Source organism: Aquarana catesbeiana, linkage group LG10, assembly GCF_042186555.1.
Source record: "Aquarana catesbeiana isolate 2022-GZ linkage group LG10, ASM4218655v1, whole genome shotgun sequence".
NCBI classification, from domain to species: Eukaryota; Metazoa; Chordata; class Amphibia; order Anura; family Ranidae; genus Aquarana; species Aquarana catesbeiana.
In genome coordinates, this window is record NC_133333.1 from 16,214,047 (window position 1) to 16,237,747 (window position 23,701).

The 23,701-nt window shown below is 44.9% G+C and overlaps 1 protein-coding gene across 2 annotated transcripts in view; it reads left to right on the forward strand.

The window, feature by feature from the left end:
* LOC141110387 (beta-1,4-galactosyltransferase 3-like) overlaps positions 1–23,701 on the forward strand; it is a 163,677-nt gene that overhangs the window by 116,131 nt on the left and 23,845 nt on the right. For both annotated transcript variants that reach the window (XM_073601706.1, XM_073601707.1), the window contains exons 3-4: positions 19,061–19,296; positions 23,009–23,196. In XM_073601706.1, the coding sequence (XP_073457807.1) occupies positions 19,061–19,296; positions 23,009–23,196 (424 nt within the window). The remainder of the gene's footprint in view (positions 1–19,060; positions 19,297–23,008; positions 23,197–23,701) is intronic.

The window sequence follows — 23,701 nt, forward strand, 5'->3', positions numbered from 1 at the left end:
GATCACAGGAGGACCAAAGACGTTCAGTCCATTCACTGATCGATGTGTATTTCATCACACTGCTTTCTCTTGGAAACATTCAACCCACGTACTAAAATATGGAGCAAGTGTGCAATCAAGTTTTTGTTATTGATCACACCTGCATTTTCAGTAAAAAAAAAAAAAAATACAAATTCATTTTTGTCCCTTTCCCCTGACCGGACACGCCCCTCCCCCTGCACAGACGCATACTTGCCTCAGTCCGACGCGAACGCTTTTGTTTGCATCCGATGCTACAAGTCTTCACTGCCCTGACTTTCTGTGTACATTAGTGCCCCATAGGTTTCTATGGAGCTGGGTCCTCACACCAGAGTTGGTTGCATAGAAGCCTGTGAGGTGGGCAGGACCCAGGACAACAAATTTCAACACTAGAACAGCAGAAACCATCGCTGTCCGATGGAGATAAGTTTGAGGGGAAGGGGACAGCAAGAAGGAGTCCTTACATTTAAAGAGCACCTGTCATTTCAGATCCATCATGGCAGCGCCTGTTAGCGGGCGTACACTCACCTGCTGCCGCCATGTCCCTCACCTTGTTGTGTCACTGCCGCATCACCAGCCGTCCCATTAAAGTGAATGGGTCAGAGGTGGAGCCAACAGCGGGTCAGAGGAGGAGCCAACAGCAAGTCAGAGCAGGAGCCAACAGCGGGTCAGAGGAGGAGCCAACAGCGGTTCAGAGGAGGAGCCAACAGCGGTTCAGAGGAGGAGCCAACAGCGGTTCAGAGGAGGAGCCAACAGCGGTTCAGAGCAGGAGCCAACAGCGGTTCAGAGCAGGAGCTAACAGCGGTTCAGAGCAGGAGCCAACAGCGGTTCAGAGCAGGAGCCAACAGCGGTTCAGAGCAGGAGCCAACAGCGGGTCAGTGGAGGAGCCATCAGCGGGTCAGTGGAGGAGCCATCAGCGGGTCAGTGGAGGAGCCATCAGCGGGTCAGTGGAGGAGCCATCAGCGGGTCAGTGGAGGAGCCATCAGCGGGTCAGTGGAGGAGCCAACAGCGGGACAGAGGAGGAGCCAACAGCGGTTCAGAGCAGGAGCCAAAAGCGGTTCAGAGCAGGAGCCAAAAGCGGGTCAGTGGAGGAGCCATCAGCGGGTCAGTGGAGGAGCCATCAGCGGGTCAGTGGAGGAGCCATCAGCGGGTCAGTGGAGGAGCCAACAGCGGGACAGAGGAGGAGCCAACAGCGGGACAGAGGAGGAGCCAACAGCGGGACAGAGGAGGAGCCAAAAGTGGTTCAGAGCAGGAGCCAACAGCGGGTCAGTGGAGGAGCCATCAGCGGGTCAGTGGAGGAGCCATCAGCGGGTCAGAGGAGGAGCCAACAGCGGGACAGAGGAGGAGCCAACAGCGGGACAGAGATGACAGTTGCTCTTTAAAATTTATGATTTAAATCAAGCCTTTTTACTAGTGATTTAACTCATGATTTAAATTGTGATTAAAATCGGCTTGATTTAAATCAAATCCACCCTGGTGCCCACCAGTGCCGCTTCATTAGTGTTGGCTCATCAGTGCCGTCTCATCAGTGCCCACCAGTGCCGCTTCATTAGTGTTGGCTCATCAGTGCCGTCTCATCAGTGCCCACCAGTGCATTACATTATTTTTTTTTTTTTATCAAGTTGTTATGGGTAAAGTTCCACTTTAAGCCCATAAATAAAGGTTTGCTTTCTTATAGGTAATATGAAAAGATCAGGGTTACCTGAGCAGCACCTTGCAGGGTTTGTATACAGAACACATTCCAAAAATGTTCTGCTTGTGTCATCGGCTTATCATTTCCACAGAAGTCTGGAAAGAACCTGAACTGCAGTAACATCCATGCCCTGTAACTGTTTTATGTAATGGCAGGTAGTTTCAAAGAGGCTTTCAGATGAAGGGAATGCACATGGTGGTACTTTTCAAGTTTAAAAAAAAAAAGAAGTTTCCTCAGGTGGTCGCAATGAATCAGAAACTCCCACAAAGCAGTGAGATTTATAAAGGTTCTGTCACTACTTTCAGAGCAGAATCAGCTTGGGGGGGGGGGCAGGAAAGTTTACTGAACTTTTCGAGATGTCAACTTTGTTTTCGTAGCAGCTTTGGAGTTTCACTTTTTCTCATCTGTAATGAACAATGGATGACATTGTAAACTAACAGCAGACTAAACCCCCCCAGGCCACATGGAACGAATATCGGGCGGCATCGGCCGGTTCAATAGAAAGCAGCCGACATTCGTCCTGTGTGTACGGAACACACATAAGGTCTACCGATCGACATTTAATCAGCTCTCTGAACCAATGGCCGAGACCGCTGACTTCGGATGTTCTGGTGGGTGGGGGCAAGTCTCCCTGTCAGGACACGATAGCTCAGCGGGGAGATCATTGTACTAACATCAGATTGTTAGTACAGGATCTCCTCCTTAGCTCTTTAGGTTTTTTTTTTTTTCATTCAGGCCACTGGGTTAAACCAAAAAAAAAAAAAATAGTTTGGACCTGCCTTAAAGGGGTTGTAAAGTCAAAAGGTTTTTTTCATCTTAAAGTGGTTGTAAACCCAGGTAAAAAAACAAAAAAACAAAACCCTGCAAGACAAAGGCATAATGAGCTAGTATGCATAGCATACTAGCTCATTATGAATTACTTAACCGAGAACGAAGCCCCCGCAGCCGTCCTCGTCTCCCCCTCTGGGTGGCGACATTTCTCCCGAGGGTTACTTCCGGGTGTTCTGCGATGACGTCACTCCCACGCATGCATACGGGAGCCGCCGGGAACGGCAAAGTACAACTGAAGCCATGCCGTTGCTTCAGTTGGCTTAAGTGCGCATGTACCGATGACGTCGGCACATGCAAATACAGGGGATATCTCCTAAACCGTGTAGGTTTAGAAGATATCCAGTGCAGCTACAGGTAAGCCTAGTTATAGGCTTGCCTGTAGTTTAAAGTGGTTGTAAAGGGTTTACAACCACTTTAATGTGTTTTATGCATTAAGATAAAAAGCCTTCTATGTGCAGCAGCCCCCCTAATACTTATCTGAGCCCCATCTCTATCCAGCGATGTCCATGAGTGTCCCAGCTGTCCAAGACTCGCCATCCTGATTGGCTGAGACACAGTGGCGGTGCCATTGGCTCCCGCTGCTGTCAATCAAAATCAGTTAGCCAATTAGAAGAGAGAGGGGACGGGGCTGGGCCGCAGCTCCGTGTCTGAATGGCTCGGGTGCCCCCATAGCAAGCTGCTTGGGCACTCGACAGGAGGAAGGGGCCAGGAGCACCAAAGAGGGACCCGAGAAGAGGAGGACCGGGGCTGCTCTGTGCAAATCCACTGCACAGGACAGGTAAGTATAACATGTTTGTTATTTTTATTGAAAAAAAAAAAATGAGACTTTACAATCGCTTTAAGTCAGGCTATACATGGTTGCAAATTTCTTTGGTTGCAGGAAAAAAATTTACTAGACTTCCCCATTACCACAGTCAATGTTGATGGGGGGAATACCTCCTGCCGAGCCATTGTCTATAATAGCTGCTAGAGATAATCGCAAGTAAAATCCGGCAGGCTGGTTGTACCCAAGTTGATCGATTAATCATCTTGGGTACATTCAGCCGCCCATACAGGGTTCGAGTCTCATCCGGGTTTCTGCTAAATTGGCCGAGATTCGAACCATCTATGGCAGTTGAACGTTTCTCCTCCAGAACTGTCATCCTTCCCTATAAATATCATTTCTCTGACCACCTGCTATGCAAGTGCCTGTTTTGAGAAAGATCGAAAGCAGAACAAGAACTGTGTACCTCTTCCTGCAAGGGATGGCTGTTATTTGAATTTCAATTCTTGCAGACTTCTGGGGAAATAGCCGATGACGTGAGACAATCGGATTTCTTAAGATGTTCTGCATACGCAGTGACTCAGCCGGTAATAAAGGGTGTAGAGCGATGACAGTATTTATGGACTGGGCAGTATTAGACTAACAGCAGCTGTCAGGTATTTTTTGCCAGAGTAAATTTTTTTTTTTTACATAGTAGGTGAGGTTGAAGTCCAACCCATGTGTGTGATTATATGTCAGTATTACATTGTATATCCCTGTATATTGCGGTCATTCAGGTGATTATCTAATAGTTTTTTTGAAACTATCGATGCCCCCTGCTGAGACCACTGCCTGTGGAAGGGAATTCCACATCCTTGCCGTTCTTACAGTAAAGAACCCTCTACGTAGTTTAAGGTTAAACCTCTTTTCTTCTAATTGTAATGAGTGGCCACGAGTCTTGTTAAACTCCCTTCTGCGAAAAAGTTTTATCCCTATTGTGGGGTCACCAGTACGGTATTTGTAAATTGAAATCATATCCCCTCTCAAGTGTCTCTTCTCCAGAGAGAATAAGTTCAGTGCTCGCAACCTTTCCTCATAACTAAGATTCTCCAGACCCTTTATTAGCTTTGTTGCCCTTCTTTGTACTCGCTCCATTTCCAGTACATCCTTCCTGAGGACTGGTTCCCAGAACTGGACAGCATACTCCAGGTGCGGCCGGACCAGAGTCTTGTAGAGCGGGAGAATTATCGTTTTATCTCTGGAGTTGATCCCCTTTTAAATGCCAATATTCTGTTTGCTTTGTTAGCAGAAGCTTGGCATTGCATGCCATTGCTGAGCCTATCATCTACTAGGACCCCCAGGTCCTTTTCCATCCTAGATTCCCCCAGAGGTTCTCCCCCCAGTGTATAGATTGCATTCAGATTTTTGCCACCCAAATGCATTATTTTACATTTTTCTACATTGAACCTCATTTGCCATGTATTCGCCCACCCCAATAATTTGTTCAGATCTTTTTGCAAGGTTTCCACATCCTGCGGAGAAGTTATTGCCCTGCTTAGCTTAGTATCGTCCGCAAATACAGAGATTGAACTGTTTATCCCATCCTCCAGGTTGTTTATGAGCAAATTAAATAGGATTGGTCCCAGCACAGAACCCTGGGGGACCCCACTACCCACCCCTGACCATTCCGAGTACTCCCCATTTATCACCACCCTCTGAACTCGCCCTTGTAGCCAGTTTTCAATCCATGTACTCACCCTATGGTCCATGCCAACGGACCTTATTTTGTACAGTAAACGTTTATGGGGAACTGTGTCAAATACTTTTGCGAAATCCAGATACACCACGTCTACGTGCCTTCCTTTATCTAGATGGCAACTCACCTCCTCATAGAAGGTTAATAGATTGGTTTGGCAAGAACGATTCTTCATGAATCCATGCTGATTACTGCTAATGATACCGTTCGTATTACTAAAATCTTGTATATAGTCCCTTATCATCGCCTCCAAGAGTTTACATACTATTGATGTTAGGCTAACTGGTCTGTAATTCCCAGGGATGTATTTTGGGCCCTTTTTCAAATATTGGTGCTACATTGGCTTGGATGCAGCATCCGTCCCCGGGTGCCTCTACACCAAGAACTGAGCCACCGAACACCGCCGATGGCTCGGTCCTCTCTGCTCCTCCACCCTCATTGGCGTGCTGAGCTGTGGAGGGGGGCGGCTCACTGAGAGAGGCGTTAGTCCAGGCACCTGGCGGAACCAGACTTTATTGTTGGGATGACGCGGTGCCTGGACTGTTTCCAGTGATGTCAGCAGAGAGCCAGTGACGTCAGTCCACTTTCTGCTGAAAACGGGTCACAGGAGTGCAAAACAAAAGCACTCCTGTTATCTATACTTCTCCTTCGAGCCAGTGTGCATGGAGCCTGAGGCAATCCACTTTAAACAGCCTGATTGTTTGCAATTTCAAAGGTCCTTTTTCATCAACAACAGTGCTTCCAGTCCCTCTCCCCCTCCCCTCCCCCTCCTCTTTGTTTTCTTTTGTTGTTTTTTAGCTTTTACTTTGTTATCATTCTGTGTCTGGGCCGTTTAGTATGTGTTTCTTTGCTATGTTTTGTCTTTTATTAACTTTATTGTGGCTCCTTGGCTCAGCCTTTACTGTAAGCCATTGGAGGAGGGGGCAGTTAGATTTTCAGGCATGGTCTGACCATCCCCAGGCAAGCCATAGATTATGCAATTTTATTTCCTCCCCCCCCACGGTTGGATGGAGAGGAAATAGCTTGAATCCCCCATCAACACAGTCAGTGTTAATTGGGGAATCCCTCCCGCAGGGCTATTGTGTTCTGCCAGTAGGGATCCTTTCCCGCCAACAGAACACAATGACTAGCGTTTCCGGCTATAACTAGTGGCAGTAATCGTTTGGGAAAAACCCGACAGGCTGGTTGTACACAAGTCAGTCAATAGATACATGGGTCAAATGTGTTTAGTTCCTGCTGAACTGGCCGAATATCAATCCATGTATGGCTGGCTTAAAGTGGCGTCAAATACTGTAGCTGCCGACTTTTAATATAAGGAAATTTACCTGTCCAGTGAGTTTGTGATGTCGGTACCCGAAGCCGACCTGTCCCTCGGCTGCGGTTGCAGGAGCCGGTGTTCTGTCAAATTCTCCAACCCGTCAGAAACTCCAACTACTTAACTTCCAGTTTCTTTAAACCAGTAGTAATTGGTGTTTTTAACGAATTGCTGTTTGGACACAACACCGGCAACCGAATAGAGTCCGGTGCAGGATATTCTGAGCGGAGATTCTTAGTCAGCTCCGATACTAGCCAACAAAATGGCTGCCTCCGAGGCGGCGGAAACTTTGTCCTCATTAGCCGCTGTGCTGTCAAAACAGCTCAATCTTCCTGTACCGGACTGTATTCGGTTGCCGGTGTTGTGTCCAACTACTAATTCGTCAAAATCTCCAATTATTAAATAAACCGGAAGTGACGTGGTTGGAGTTTCTGGTGGGTTGGAGAAATTGACAGAACACCGGCATCCTTACTAAGGGAAACAGGAAGTGAAGGCTTGAGGCTTCACAGCCTGTTTCCTACTGCGCATGCGCGAGTCGCGCAGCGCTTTCTGAATGGTCCCGTCGTCTTCTGGGTCACAGGTCCCAGAAAGCGACGGGGGGGGGGGCAGAGGAGGAGGTCACCGCAGATGAAATGAATGGGCTGCCATGCCCGAGCAAAGGTTGGATGCACGGCCTGCAGTAGTGTGAACCGAGCCCCTTAGGCCAGTGTCTTGCCGAGAAAGTTCCCCCTGTACTGAATGACCAGGAGCCGCCGAATATAGCCGAAGATGAAAATCTTCAATCAGCTGTACACGGCGCCTGCGCCCTAGGTCCAGGATGAAGCCCCACCATCCAAGTGGACCTAGAGGGGGAATAAAAAAGTGGCGAGCGAAGCGAGGCCGTGCCCGAAGCGTGGCGAGCGAAGCGAGGCCGTGCCCGAAGCGCGGCGAGCGAAGCGAGGCCGTGCCCGAAGCGTGGCGAGCTTCGGCTATTTCCGCCGGCTCCTACTGCGCAGGTGCTGCGCCTGCGCAGTAGATGGGGGTCCTTATCCGCCGAGAGGAACTTTCTCGGCAGAACACCGGCCATACAGGAGTCAGTTATTTCAATTCAGAACACTTTCATTCTGTGTAAAGTGAGACTTTCCGGATGCACGTTCATGTTTCGAGTGACGCTTTCAGGCCGAGTCATGTGACCCTGGTATTCTGAATGCTCACTAACCACCACCAATTTCCTTACAAGTCCAGAAAATGAAAACTACAACCCATACTATTTATATGACAATGACAAACGTTCAGGTATTATGAGCGATCGGAAGTGTGACAGGAAGCATGAAAGCTTTTGTTCTTAGTAGCGTGGCGAAAGGTTACAGACTCTTTCTTATTTCTGGCCTCTTTTCCCGTCCCAGTCATCCCTTCATGGGGTGTCACAGAGTGCAGGAAAACCCAGGCAGAGGTTTGTAACCTTTTTAACATTCTATTTAAAAGTAGAGAAAAGAAGAGTTTTGTTTAGAGTCGGGTTTTAAAGAATGTTTCCCATCATTCATCACTGTATACGGTTTGGGAATCTTATGCAAAGTTTATTATCGGCATTTCCTGGTGCATTCTGACACCGCTAAGCCACTGCCTTGCAATTGGCAGCAGTGTTGTCAGCCTGTTATGTGAGTTCCTTCAGTTTTAATGAGTGGAAAAGACCACCTCACTCAACAACAGGGATTTAAATGGTGGGTGGTCTCTCAGAACAACAATCAACTTTATTACACAAGTCTATAAAAATCAAAGGGTTACGTAGACCCCTATATTATAAGCCATTTTAAATATTCCACTAAACATTGGAGATCGAAGACACCTACATCCCCGAAGAGAACATTTTTAGAAGCTGCAATAACACACAAATCATAAAAATACTTGTTTATTATACTTTAACATTAAAAATATGTAAATACACAATTATTTAGGGTTATAGTTATGGTTGAACTAGATGGACTTGTGTCTTTTTTTCAACCTAACTATACAACTACGTAACAAGCAAGGAATATAGATGCTTATGTTGTTAACAAATGCTCTTCGCCCGACATGTTTCGCCAGATGGCTTCTTCAGGAGAAGTAAAGCATTGTGTGTATATGTGTGTGTGTATGTATGTGTATATATATATATATATATATATATATATATATATATATATATATATATATATTTATAAAAACATATCAAATAGCATGAAGAATATTACAGAACTTCATCTCCAACCAACATGTCACTTAGTAATAATATTTGCATAACACGCTTCCAGGATGCTGTCAAATAATTAGCTATCCAGGGTTATTTAACCACACTATGTGTTAGTAAATGATCCACAGAGCAAGATCCCAACGTGTTTCATCATGATGGGCTTCTTCAGGGAAATATTGGGGTTTTGTGTTCTGTTCTCATAGAATACAAAAATCAACCCACCCACACTGAATGGGGTCCAGTTCATGACGGGGACAGTTACACACTTCCAGAATGATGTAAAATAAATGGCTATCTAGGGTTATTTAACCACACTATGTGTTGGCAAATGATCCACAGAGCAAGATCCCAGCATGTTTCACTCTGATGGGCCTCTTTAGGGGAATAATGGGGTTTGTGTTCTGTTAGTTCTCATAGAATACAGAAATCCAAATTTGAAATGGCGCAGGGATGATCCACAGAGCAAGATCCCAACGTGTTTTTGCCCTGATGGGCTTCTTCAGTAAAGCATTATATATATTACAAAAACATATCAAGTAGCATGAAGAATATTACAGAACTTCATCCCCAACCAATATATCCCTTAGTAATTATATTTGCATCACACGCTTCCAGGATAATGTCAAATAAATGGCTATCTAGGAATATTTAACCACACTATATGTTGGTAAATGATCCACAGAGCAAGATCCTAACGTGTTTCACCCTGTTGGGCTTCTTCAGGGGAATAATGGGGTTTGTGTTCTGTTCTCATAGAATACAAAAATCAACCTGCCCACACCGAATGGGTTCAGGTTCATGATGGAGACAGTCACACACTTTCAGAATGATGCCACATAAATGGCTGTCTAGATTATTTACCACGCTATGTGTTGGTAAATGACCCACAGAGCAAGATCCCAGCATGTTTCACTCTGATGGGCTTCTTCAGGGGAATAATGGGGTTTGTGTTCTGTTAGTTCTCATAGAATACAGAAATCTAAATTTGAAATGGCGCAGGGATAGAGGCTATCTGTTCCAGTAAGATTTTGAAACGGCAGTCGTATTAAGCAGCTCCTGCATGCCCTTGTGTATGGATTATTTAAATAAGTATATTTGTGTCCCTTTTCAAAAGTAGGCGTAGTGTCAGTCCAGTCATACAATAAGCCGGATCAATAAAACATTGAAGATTAAATATTTTGTCTTCCAGGCTTTTGATCTGAGCCGGGAAACGCCACAAAGCAGGCTGGAAAAGTGAAAAACAGAAAGGGCAGCAGCAGCGCTGTGCGGTTTCTTCATATGTTAATTCAATAGACACAATAAAAACCACAAGAAGCAGAGACAAAATGACCTTGGTCCGTGTGGCTGAGTACTAGACTGTCTGCCGGTGATCAGATAACGGCAGCAAAGGACACAGCAGGCTGGTAGACGGAGTCAGAAGATACCCGTTCCTCCATTGCCCGCAGCTCCTGCTGCTATACCAGCTGCATAGGATCAGCGGAGGGGGGGGGGGGGGGGGCTGGTATCTTATGACTCCTGTTATCAAGCTGGGATGTTATATTTTAATTTTTTAAACTAAATCTCACCTTAAAATATATTTGTAATATAAGCCCCCCTTCCCTAGGAAAAAAAAAGTTCACTTTTTTTTTTTACTCCCTTACTCCTAGCTGGCACAAAATCCTCTTCTTTGCCCCTCTGACATCATTGCAGGGACCACCGGTGCTGTGAGGCGGAATCCAAGATGGCGCCCTACATTGCTTCCATATAGACATGGAGCCCTCTTGGATAATGTGTGGGGCGCTGATTTAAAGTGAGAGAGGGGGTTACCTGCAGTGAGAAATCTGATAACCCTTCTCTGTAGTGATGGACCCCGATGTAGCTGCTTAGGGTGACAACGCTGCAGTGAATTTACTGCAGACCATGCAGCGTTGTCACCCTCATAGAGGGTGGCAGGATCACCATTTTTTTTTTATTTTACAGAAATGAGACTGAGAAAGTGCAATTTCAATTTGAGGAAATAAACTGTTGGATTTTTGCTCGTCTTCCTCTGCTGCCGTGACTCAGTTCCTGCTCTTAACTGTGTTTTTTGGTTGCTGTGATGAACTGGAAGGGGGCCAGCAAGGTCACATTTGTGAGGTTGCTGGGTAAGAGGTAATTAGATATAGGCTCCATTCACAGTGGCGTGACTTCAAAGTGGCACGATTTCCAGTGCGACTTGAGAGCGCGACTTTACAATCTCTGGATCAAAGTAGTGCAGGAACTGTTTCAAAGTTGCTGCGACTTTAGGTCGCACTAATTTGAAGAGTGCCATGTTGCACAAGTGTGAATGAAGCAAGTTGCTCATTTTAGAAACCTGCATACTTTGATTCCATTACAGCAAAGTGTCTGTTTATATTAAAGCTTGTAGTTTAATCCACCTATATATTCCTTCCCTGCTTCCACCCCCCCAACCCTATTTTAGACTCAGTGATCTCATCACTGGGTGTCTGTGGTTCTCCATGCAATGCAAGCACACCATGGCTGGTGGGAGTAGCCGGTAGGGTGCTTGTACATAGCTTCCTGAAAACATCACAGATCCCGACCTCAGTACCCCTTTACAGAGCCATCAGTCCTGATGCAGGCAGTGGGCTGGATCTTGGGAGGACTCCGGCCACTATCAAAATTACTTGATGGGCTGGAGGAGTGGGCGTTTCCTAGGCAGACCGCCATAGGTAACGCCCACAGGTGATGCTGAGCCTCCTTATTTGAGAAGCTCACAGTGTGCAGTGAAATCAGAGTAAGCCAGGAAAGGAGCCTGTACCACTGTACAAGACTTGAAGGGAGGGCCGGAAGTCAGATTTCTCTCTGGGGTTCAGTTTGTGGATTCATACATGGAGCCGTCTGGTACAGGTAATCCCTGTTTGTCCGCAGGGACCTTCAGTACTAACAACAGTCAAATGACTCAATTGCTGGTGATTCACCCTGTCCTGGAAACGGCAAACTCCAGTTTTATCTGGTTTGGTGTAACTGAAGCCAAATCCTTTTTCTCTTATTCAGTATGCAGTAGATTTGGTTAAAAGCCGTTCTTGTTTCTTGTTTTGGGCGACTCCTGGCCAACCTCATGTACAGTGCAGGACTAATGGTAAAGGTCATTTTTTATTGAACAGATATAATTAAATGTTTTCAATGTTAGAGGGACAGAGGGAAGTTCTATGTTTGGGTTTACATACCCCTAGATATGAAATGTTTAATGTTTGCTTGGAGTGTACTTTGGGCATGTTGGGCCTAACATTGTTGACCATTTTAGTGTGCTGATGCTCCATTGTTTTCCAGCCAGCTGGCTGGGCAGATCAGGAACCAAGCACCTACATTGTCCAGGCATGTAGTCAGAAGGCTGGGGCAGGTCAAGCACCAAGTTCCTATGTTGTCCATTCAGGAGGCTGGAACAGGTCATGGACTAAGCGCCTTTATAGTCCAGTTAGTAGGTTGTAATGGGTCATGGACCAAGCTCCTACATTGTTAGTCGGTAGGCTATGGACCAAGCTCTTACACTGTCCAGTCAGAAGGCTGGGGCAGGTCATGCACCATACTCCTATGTTTGCCAGTCAAGAGGATGAAGCAGGCTGTGGATCAAGCTCCTACAAGGTCCAGTCAGTAGGTTCGGGCAGGTCATGGACCATACTCCTACATTGTCCAGTCAGAAGATTGGAGGACTCTCGGCCCAAGCTACTACATTGTCCAATTTCAGGATTGGGAGGGTGTTAAACCAAGCTCCTACATTGTCCAGTCAGCAGGATTGGGCGGGTCGTGGACCAAGGTTCTACACTCTTCAATTAGTAGGATGTGTCAAGTCGTAGACCAAGCTCCTACTCTGTCTAATCATAAAGCTTGGGTGGGTCATAGACCAAGCAACTACATTGTCCAATCAGCAAACCGGGGCGAGTTGTGGACCAAGCTCCTACACATTCTCCAGTCAGTAGGCTTGGGCGGGTCATAGACCAAAGTTCTACATTCTGCAGCCAGCCAGTAGGTTGTGGTGACTCACAGACCATGTTCCTACACTGTCCAGTCAGCAGGTTTGGGCAGGTATTTGACCAAGCTCTCGACACTGTCCAGTCTGCAGGCTGGAGCAAGTAATGGACCAGGCTCCTACATAGTCCAGTTAGTAGGCTATAACTAGTCATGGACCAATCTCCTACGTTGTCAGCCAGTAAACTGGGACAGGTTGTGAACCAAGCTCCTACACTGTCCAGTCAGCAGACTGGGCCAGGTCATGGACCAGGCTCCTACATAGTCCAGTTAGTAGGCTAGAACTGGTCATGGACCAAGCTCCTACATTGTCAGCCAGTAGACTGGGGCAGGTCATGCACCAAGCACCTATGTTCATCAGTCAGCAGGCTGTGGATCAAGCTCCTATAAGGTCCATTCAGTAGGCTCGGGCAGGTCATGGACCATACTCCTACGCTGTCCAATCAGGAAATTTGAGGATTTTAAGACCAATCTCCTACACTGACCAATCAGCAAGCTGGGGCAATTCATCCACCATGCATCTACATTGTTCAGTCGACAGGCAAGGGCAGATCGTAGCCTAGCTGTAGTAGAGAAAAAGTAGGTTTTATCCTTGCTCTCACCTGTTCTCTTATTTTATTATCGAACCGGGATGGAGGAGGGGTTTCAAACGGCCCCACTATCCTCATTTAAAGTCCCAATTTGCATTTTTCTATCCCCTTTTATCCTTGCTGTTCTATGTAGCAGGAGGGTTCCTGGATCATAAGACTGGCTGAACAGAATTATAAAAACCTTTGGCAAGTAGCCACATTCACATGTACTGATTGTATTTGAACCTACCCCTTTGCCTGCCTGGAGTTCAGCTATAATCACCACTGTTCAAAATAAAGTAGCTGTTTGCACCACATAAAACATTAATGACAGCAATAGCGAGCCAAGTATTGTTTTTTATAGCTTTCCGTGTAGTAAATATTCCCCACCAGGGACAGTACCAGCTGGCTTTAATCTCTCTCGGCTTGCGATATGCAGCTGGAGGATTGCATGGAAAGGATGAGGAAGAGAAGTATGTCTTTCACGGCTGTCTCTTGATGATGAGGAGAATTGTGGGCATTTTTCGAAACATGTGATGTTACCCTGTGCTCCTTCATTCATCATTCCTCCAGTAGGACCTAGACTCTGCTATGGCATTGTAATACAGTGAGGTCCTATTCACCTGTAAACCATAGAGTGGTGCTTAACCATCATCCGTATTAGCTGTTTTGGCTCTGGTCCCTGTGCTCCAGTTGCCCTCATGTTCCTGTAGAAGGTGCCAGGCCACTAATGAAGCATACTACACTCCTACTGCCCAACCTACATGTGACTCTGTGGCACGTTTTGTGTGGCCTGGGGATTACTACTGATAATTAATCTGTCTCCCAATTGCTCTGTTATGGCAGTGATCTCTAGTAATGGGTCTCCAGGCTATGACTCGTCGCCAGTCTTCAACAACTCCTTTAACATGTTCACAGTCTCTGACCATCTCTTGTATCATGTCTGCAGTCTCTGACTATCTCTTGTATCATGTCCTCAGTCTCTGACCATCTCTTGTATCATGTCTGCAGTCTCTGAGCATCCCTTGTATCATGTCTGCAGTCTCTGACCATTCATTGTATCATGTCTGCAGTCTCTGACCATCTCTTGTATCATGTCTGCAGTCTCTGAGCATCCCTTGTATCATGTCTGCAGTCTCTGACCATTCATTGTATCATGTCTGCAGTCTCTGACCATCCCTTGTATCATGTCTGCAGTCTCTGACCATTCATTATATCATGTCTGCAGTCTCTGGCCATGTCCTGTATCATGTCTACAGTCTCTGACCATCCCTTGTATCATGTCTGCAGTCTCTGACCATCCCTTAGATCATGTCTGCAGTCTCTGAGCATCCCTTGTATCATGTCTGCAGTCTCTGACCATCTCCTGTATCATGTCTGCAGTCTCTGACCATGTCCTGTATCATGTCTGCAGTCTCTGACCATCTCCTGTATCATGTCTGCAGTCTCTGAGCATCACTTGTATCATGTCTGCAGTCTCTGAGCATCCCTTGTATCATGTCTGCAGTCTCTGACCATCCCTTGTATCATGTCTGCAGTCTCTGACCATCCATTGTATCTTGTCTGCAGTCTCTGACCATCTCTTGTATCATGTCTGCAGTCCCTGACCATCTCTTGTATCATGTCTGCAGTCCCTGACCATCTCTAGTATCATGTCTGCAGTCTCTGACCATCTTTTGTATCATGTCTGTAGTCTCTGACCATCTTTTGTATCATGTCTGTAGTCTCTGACCATCTCTTGTATCATGTCTGTAATCTCTGACCATCTCTTGTATCATGTCTGCAGTCTCTGACCATCTCTTGTATCATGTCTGTAGTCTCTGACCATCTCTTGTATCATGTCTGCAGTCTCTGACCATCTCTTGTATCATGTCTGCAGTCTCTGACTATATCCTGTTGTGTGTCTGCTGTCTGAAGAGACTGAACATTCATTTCATTTTATGTGTGTCCCTGTGGCGATGTTGAGGGCCACACTTGAGAAAGTTGCCCATTACTGTTCTGCACTGTTTGCTGACACCGTACCATAACACCTATTTTATTGTGGCTCGATCCTCTTTTATTGCTACTGCAGTGCAGGAACTTATTTTTTTTTTTTAGAATCTCTATTAATGGTTTTTCCAAACAGACAGGGATGCAGGAAGAACAATACAATAGCAGAATTAGCAGATACACCCAAAAGAATTCCAAATCCTTCTGACCATATATATAATAGACAATAGAGCTATATTAGTAGTTGCCTGGAAAAACAGGTCTTGTTTAATCATTTTATTAGCATAGGTTGATGGGGAGGAGTAACCAGGAAACGTAAAATATAAGAGGATTAAACGTTCGCTCTGACATTGGTAATGTGGGCGCACTGTGACTTGCACTTGGTTGCTTCATTTGGTTCTTGATGTAATTTTGAAGCTCTGCAGAAATGTTCTCACTAAGATCTACACTCCCAGCCGTGCCCATTTTCCTTCACCATGTTGCATTCCATCCAGCTTTATTACCACATCAGTTGCCATCAATGCCAAATTGTCCCGCTCCATAGAACTGCACATCCAGCCTTTACTGCCGCTGTCATCGCTACCCAACTCCAAACCCAGGTGTTTTATTTAAGCTGCAGCTGCAAAAAATTTAACTGTGCCGAAACTCTCGCCTGCAGGCTACTGTCAGTACTCAGTGATAACGATCGCTCTCACCTACTTTTCATGACTTTCATTTTTCTCCTCTTTGTTTTGTAGGTCAAGAAATTTGAGCAAAAGTCACTTTTTCATTTCTGCAAGTGTACAAAACGAAGAGAGAGCGCAAATCTGCCCTAGTGTAATAATGCTTTTAATAATAAACTGTAAATAAAAAAAAATCAAGGATTGCACTCACAAACATCGAATATAAGATCGCATGTACAGCTCGATTCAAGCCTCCTACTGCTCTGTATAAATCAATTGGCTCACTGGGACTTGCGGTGTAATGAAGGGATATTGCTGTTAGTAGTAGGCTACTATATATATATATATATATATATATATATATATATATACCCCAAAAAAATCAAACATTTTAAATACATTTTAAAAAATAGAAGCTAAAAACTAAATACTCTAAATTAGAGCTGCACAATTGTTAAAAAATCGTGATCTCGATTCACCCCCCCACCCCCCCCCAACAATCTCTCCTGCAGATTTTGCCGATTCTTTCATATAAACAAGTGGATAGACTTTATCTGCTCTCTCAGCTGTCAAAAGAAAACATCTGGGCAGTCTGCCAAGTCTTTAACTTGAAACATTGTAACTAAGCTTCCTTCTTAGATCAGAGGGATAGAACTTCTGTGTAAATAATCTGGGCAGTCTGCCAAAGTGTAAATGCAGGAAGTTTAACCACTTAAAGTCTAAACATTTTTCTGACACTTCTTTCTTAAGTTAAAATCAATATTTTTTGCTAGAAAATTACTTGGAACCCCCAAACATTATATATATTTTAGCAGAGACCCTAGGGAATAAAAAGGCAATTGCTGCAATATTTTGTGTCGCACTGTATTTGCCCAGCGGTCTTTCAAGTGCAATTTTTTTGGAAAAAATACACTTCAATGAATAAAAAAAAAACAGTAAAGTTAGCCCAATTTTTTTTGTTTTAATGTGAAAAATGATGTTACGCCACGAGAATTGTGATCTATCTTCTAAGCAAAAAAATCGTTATTCTCATTTTAGCCAGAATCGTGCAGCTCTACTATAAATTATATACAAATATGAAATATTAGCAATCATATCTACACCAAAATGATGTTTAGGATAGAGTACTATTATAATATACTATGAATCCAATGAAATATATGTTAATGTTCTCTCAGCATGTTCTATTGTTGATAATAATAATATAAATGTATACTATATTTTATATTTCTTATTCTATACAGCATATTTTATATAATTTTTTTATAATTTTAACAAGTTTAAATAGTATATGATAGGATTAGTCTTATTATATATTATGGAAAAATAAAGGAAAAAGCTGTGCTCAAAGGACAAAAAAAATAAACCAAAATTAAATGAAAAAGGTGTAAAAATATAAAAGCAGCCAGCACCTAAAGATCTAGTATCAAACCTCACAACAATGTATAATAATATTATTATATATTATTTTTTATATTAAAGGTAGTTGTAATCAATATATATACAGTTTTAATAAAGTTAGTTTAGGACGCTGTTGCTAATGTTTGAAAAAAGACCCCCCCCCCTCCTCCTCTTTGTACATAATTCTTGCTGTGAACTCCGTGCTCCTGGTTTGTGGTAATGCCATTGGCTTACTAGGAGGAGGAGGGGTGTGGGGTGCAATGTACATAGGAACACGGGAGGCGATGAGGGCCGCTACCTGAAGAAGGAGGCCGCACCTCCGAAACATGTCGTCGTAGCAACCGTTTTCATGTGTGTGATTGAGGAGACAGCAGACTGACCGCGATTCCCCCTTCCGGCCACGAGTGACGTCATGCAGCGCCGGCTGGTAGGTGCGATTTGTTGAGCGGTGCGTGAGATGAGGAAGTAGGTTGCTACTACTAACAGCAAATATCCCTTCATTAACACCGCAAGTCCCTGTGAGCCAATTGATTTATACAGACCAGGAGAGGAGACTTGAATCGAGCCGTACATGCGATCTTATATTCGATGTTTGTGAGTGCAATCCTCGATTTTTTTTTATTTACAATTTATTATTAAAAGCAGTAATATACGGGGGCAGATTTGCGCTCTCTCTTCCTTTTGTACACTTCCAGATTTATGTCCGGCACCCAGTGAATTTGTGAGAGAGCTGCAGCACCTAGAGCAAGAGAACATCCATATATATATATATCTATATATAGATATATATAGATATATATATAGACTGCCATTGTTGAAAAAGGTGTTATGGGAACAGCACTGATTTTGGTTTGTTCTGTGTGTTTGGAGTTTCATTTCTGCACATTGAAAACAGCCAGAGCTACAATGGAATGGTTTAGATCAAAGCATATTCCTGTGTTAGAATGGCCCAGTCAAAGTCCAGACCTAAATCCAATTGAGAATCTGTGGCAAGACTTGAAAATTGCTGTTCACAGACGCTCTCCATCCAATCTGACAGAGCTTGAGATATTTTGCATAGAAGAATGGGCAGAAATGTCCCTCTCTAGATGTGCAAAGCTGGTAGAGACATCCCCAAAAAGACTTGCAGCTGTAATTGCAATGAAAGGGGGTTCTATAAAGTATTGACTCCGGGGGGCGCCATACAAATGTACCCCCCACACTTTTCACATATTTATTTGTAAACAAATGTTGAAAACCATTTATCATTTTCATTCCATCTCACAATTATGTGCCACTTTGTGTTGATCTATCACATAAAATCCCAATAAATCACATTTAAGTTTTTGGTTGTAACATGACAAAATGTAGAAAATTTCAAGGGGGTATGAATACTTTTTTAAGGCACTGTACATTTCATATATCCAGAGTCTTTCTGACACATACATCCATCCCATAGTGACCACATATATCGAGGGTCTTCCTATCCTATACATACATATAGCCAGAGTCCACCTCAAAGCCCTTATGAAGATGGAGTGCGCCCTCTCTGTTGAGATATACACATTACAGTAAATGACTGATGATAGGAGACTGTAGCACTAGACTGTAGCACTGGCGTCGGCATTACTGCTCAGAAAGAGAATAAAAAAGTAATTAAATGTAATGTGTGTGAGATGACCTCTTTTAATGAGCTGCCAACAAGCCGGGGACTCTGTAATATGGACAATCACTTGGAAAGCCAGACACTATAAAACCGCCCTTTGTCCAGCTTTTTGTTGAGAATTATTACGGGCATTTAAAGAGACCCTGCCATCTTTAGATTGAAGGTGAAATCACAGAAAAAATGGAGTGTTTTACATGCTCACTTGCAGTATTGTCTGATGTCTGTTTCTCTTCCTGTTTACAGGAGGGCCAATCAGAGTCCAGTTGCCAGAGACCCTCACACTTGAAGATGTGGTGCATAAAAACCCGCACGTGACCAAAGGAGGGCGCTACAAACCGCCGGACTGCGAGACCAACCATAGGACGGCCGTCATAATCCCTCACCGCAACAGGGAGCAGCACCTTAAATACCTTTTATACCACCTACACCCCTTCCTGCAGCGGCAGCAGCTCAACTACGGCATATACATTATACATCAGGTAAGTCCAGCATGCGCTGGGAATGGGTCAGTACTCGGCGTTCTCTGAGGCGGCTTCATTCATACTTCTCAACCCATCCTGGTGGTAACAGCCAAGATATCCCTTGGCTTTTGGTGTATTTCTGAAGCTGTGCAGGTGTGGCCCTCAGGTGACATAGTGGCCCTACAAGACTTCTCCCTCTCAGTTTGGCTCACTGCTTTTGAATTAGACATAACCTGGTGTAGGTAAAGCTGAACTCTGGGAACAAAAACTTTAATTTAAATGTATTTCTCAATAGCCACAAAGAATATAAATTCACTTTGTGTGCGCCAAATGCTCTTGTAAACAGTGACATCATCACTGTGAGGTACATGGCCTGTGCAGAGAGCAGAGCTGTGGGAGTGGCCCACTAAACTCCACCCACTACAGGCTGCCAACAGAAAACTACAGGAGGGGGGCGGAGACCAGACCAGTCACCCTGCACAAGGAGAGAGAGCAGCAGTGACCGGTCTTTATTACAGGAAGTCTCACACTGGATTACTGCACAGATCTGGAAGGAATACACAAAGCTCACCAAGATTCAAGGAATGGATTTATACAATGTTTGCTTATCTGGGAGTTCAGATTTAAAAAAAAGTGTTGTCAGCCCTGTACAGTTCTCCCCACTGGACTATAGTCCCCTCCTACTAGACTACAGACACATCCTACTCCCCTCTGGATATAGACATCTACAGCTCCTCCTACTGGACTGCAGACATCTGCCTGTTCCTCTACTGGACTACAGAGACCTCCCTGTTCCTCTACTGGACTACAGACACCTCCCTGTTCCTCTACTGGACTACAGACACCTCCTGGACTATATACACCCCACCCCCAACCACACTACAATCACTTCTTACAGAATACAGACCCCTCCTACTCTGCCACTGGACTACAGCCACCTCCAAATGGGGTATAGACACCTCCTACTTCCCTACTAGAGACAGACCTCTCCAACTCCCCTACTGCACTGCAGACCCCTTCTATTCCTCTACTGGACTACAGACATCTCCTACTGGAGTAGAGACACCGCATACCCCCTTATCAGACTACAGATACCCTTTACTCCCTACCGGACTACAGACACCACCAAATAGATTATATACACCACCTACTCCCTTACAGGATACAGACATCTCCAGCTCCCTCACTGTACTACAGACACCTCCTAATAGACTACACACACCGCCTACTCCCCTAATAGATACAGACATCTCCAACTCCCCTACTAGACTGCAGACACCTCTGAATGGACTACGGTTACCTCCTCCTAGACCACAGACATCTCATACTCCCCTACCAAACTACAGCCACCCCCTACTGGATTATAGACACTTCCTTCACACCTACTTGACTACAGACAACACCTACTTTTCTACAGGGCTACAGTCATCTCCAACTCCCCTACTGGACTGCAGACCCCTCTGAATAGACTATGGTTACCTCCTACAGGACTACAGACACTGCTTACTCCCCTACTGGACTATAGACATCTGCGATTCCCCTGCTGGACTACAGACACCTCCCTAATCTCCTAATAGACTACAAATACCCCATACACTCTACCAGACTACAGACACCTGTGACTGGGCTACCTCCTACTGGACTACGGACACCTACTCCCCTGCTGGACTACAGACACCTCCTACTCGCCTGCTGGACTACAGATGCCTCCGACTGGATTATAGATACTTCCTACTCCCCTACTGGACAACAGCCACCTCCTCATCACCATAACCCAAGGAGGGGTGTTCTGTAGTCCCAGAGGGAAAACTGAGCTGATATCACTGCTTGGGGATATCAAGGCAGCAGAAGCCGGTTGCACCAAAGTTTGGGAGCTCACTGGATTTCTGGCACATCGTCCGGCATTTGTGCCCACAGGAAGTATAAGAAGACAAGACGTGGGGTAATAATAATATATGGCAGAGAATGTTTGTTTTTGCCTTGCCTTTTGAGCTGAACCTTTTGCCTAGCAGGATCCTGTGCAGCCAGCCTGTGCTCCCGATATCTCACTTGTTATCAGTCAGGTGCATGTCTGGAGTATTTATTGTCGGGAGGGGGAGGGGCCTCTCTGGTCACCAGGGTGGCCGTTTCCTTTAAAAGTTCAATGACCATTTACTTTTATCAAGCTGTATCTATAGAAAGATAAACTTGTGGTATATAAAGCTGGTTATCTCTCAGGGGTTGGGAAAGGCAGTTTTCCTGCTAATCCTCCCATATGACAGGTTGGCCTCTTATCTGAATGTCCTTTTACTGTCTCTGTTTGTTTTTGGCTTCTCCCAGCTTTCCTATAAAGAGCTTTTATACAACTCTTATCATCCTTCCCTTCTTATCTGAGTGTCAAAGAATCCAGTATTATCTGTCCCACAAACACCCAATATAACCCCGGATACCGCCAGAGCCACACAAATAACAGGAAACGGTGAAAGTACAACCGCCGGCATCAACACATCCAACAAACATGGCCGCCTCCGTGTGTTCAGACATAAGTAATAGGATGCTTTTTGTTGGTTGTGATTTCCACTTTTTTTCCTGATATTTTTTTAGCAGCTCAGCCGACTATTCGTTCTATGCACTTTATAGGCTCCCTGGGTTCTGTAGCCTCCTCCCCCTCCCCCCTCCATACCTTCTGTATTGAAATGTGTTGTACTTGTACAGCGCTGCACAAACTGTTGGCGCTATATGAATCCTATATTATAATAATAATAGCTGATATGTAGAATTGACCTCTTTTTGGACAACATGGGGTGGGTGAACAAAAATGAATTGCAGAGTCACCCAGCAATGCAGAGTATTTCAGGAGAGGAGCGATATAGAGGAAGGAGCAGGGTCCTCCAGCAGTGCAGAGTATTTCAGAAGAGGAGAACTAGATAAAGGAAGGAGCACAGTCCCCCAGCAGTGCAGAGTATTTCAGGAGAGGAGAGTTGGATAGAGGAAGGAGCAGAGTATTTCAGGAGAGGAGAGTTGGATAGAGGAAGGAGCAGAGTATTTCAGGAGAGGAGAGTTGGATAGAGGAAGGAGCAGAGTATCTTAGGAGAGGAGAGTTGGGTAGAGGAAGGAGCAGAATATTTCAGGAGAGGAGAGTTGGATAGAGGAAGGAGCAGAGTATCTCAGGAGAGGAGAGTTGGGTAGAGGAAGGAGCAGAATATTTCAGGAGAGGAGAGTTGGATAGAGGAAGGAGCAGAGTATTTCACGAGAGGGGTGTTGCATAGAGGGAGGAGCAGAGTATTTCAGGAGAGGAGGGTTGGATAGAGGAAGGAGCAGAGTATTTCAGGAGAGGGGTGTTGGATAGAGGAAAGAGCAGAGTATTTCAGGAGAGGAGGGTTGGATAGAGGAAGGAGCAGAGTATTTCAGGAGAGGAGAGTTGGATAGAGGAAGGAGCAGAGTATTTCAGGAGAGGAGAGTTGGATAGAGGAAGGAGCAGAGTATTTCAGGAGAGGAGGGTTGGATAGAGGAAGGAGCAGAGTATCTCAGGAGAGGAGAGTTGGGTAGAGGAAGGAGCAGAATATCTCAGGAGAGGAGAGTTGGATAGAGGAAGGAGCAGAGTATTTCAGGAGAGGAGGGTTGGATAGAGGAAGGAGCAGAGTATTTCAGGAGAGGAGAGTTGGATAGAGGAAGGAGCAGAGTATTTCCTATATTTGCTCTTAGCAGTTGCAGTTCCCTTGTAGGTGACTATCTCTCTCTGTCTCTGCAGGCCGGGAATGCTACCTTCAACCGCGCAAAATTGCTGAATGTCGGTTTTAAAGAAGCCATGAAAGACGAGGACTGGAACTGCTTATTCTTCCATGATGTGGACCTCATTCCCGAGGACGATCGCAACCTGTACACCTGTGACAAGTTCCCCAAGCACGCCTCCATCGCCATGGACAAGTTCGGATACAAGTAAGTAAGCTGCTCTTTCTCCAGACAGGCCACCAGTATTCTGGAGAATTATCATACATTTTTCTTTTTTTTTTTCTCTCTCTCGATCTTATGGGTAATGGGAATGTAGTGCAAATCTTTTTTAAAAGCAAGTGGAGCAGTGTTTGGTTTTCATTTTCTTAGTTCTATTCATTCACTTTCCTTCACCTCTGGTTTCCCATCATAGCACAGAAATACAACACACATTTATGGAGGTGACCTCACTGGACTCCACCAGGGATCATTACAGGTCATTGGTTCTCGGGTTTCTAGACCCTGACCGCAGTCTGGAAAGTCTTTTACGATTCATTTATAATAATTTGCTGCTTCTTTTGGAAGGAAAGGTGCAACAGGTGCTAATATGAGACCATAGAGATGATCAAGTACCGGAATGTCCCTAATCCTCTCTGTGGTCTAACAAGTATTTCATCATTTCCAGTTTTGCTGGATGTAAACAAGCCATTACTGGCCCGGGAAAGCATTGGAT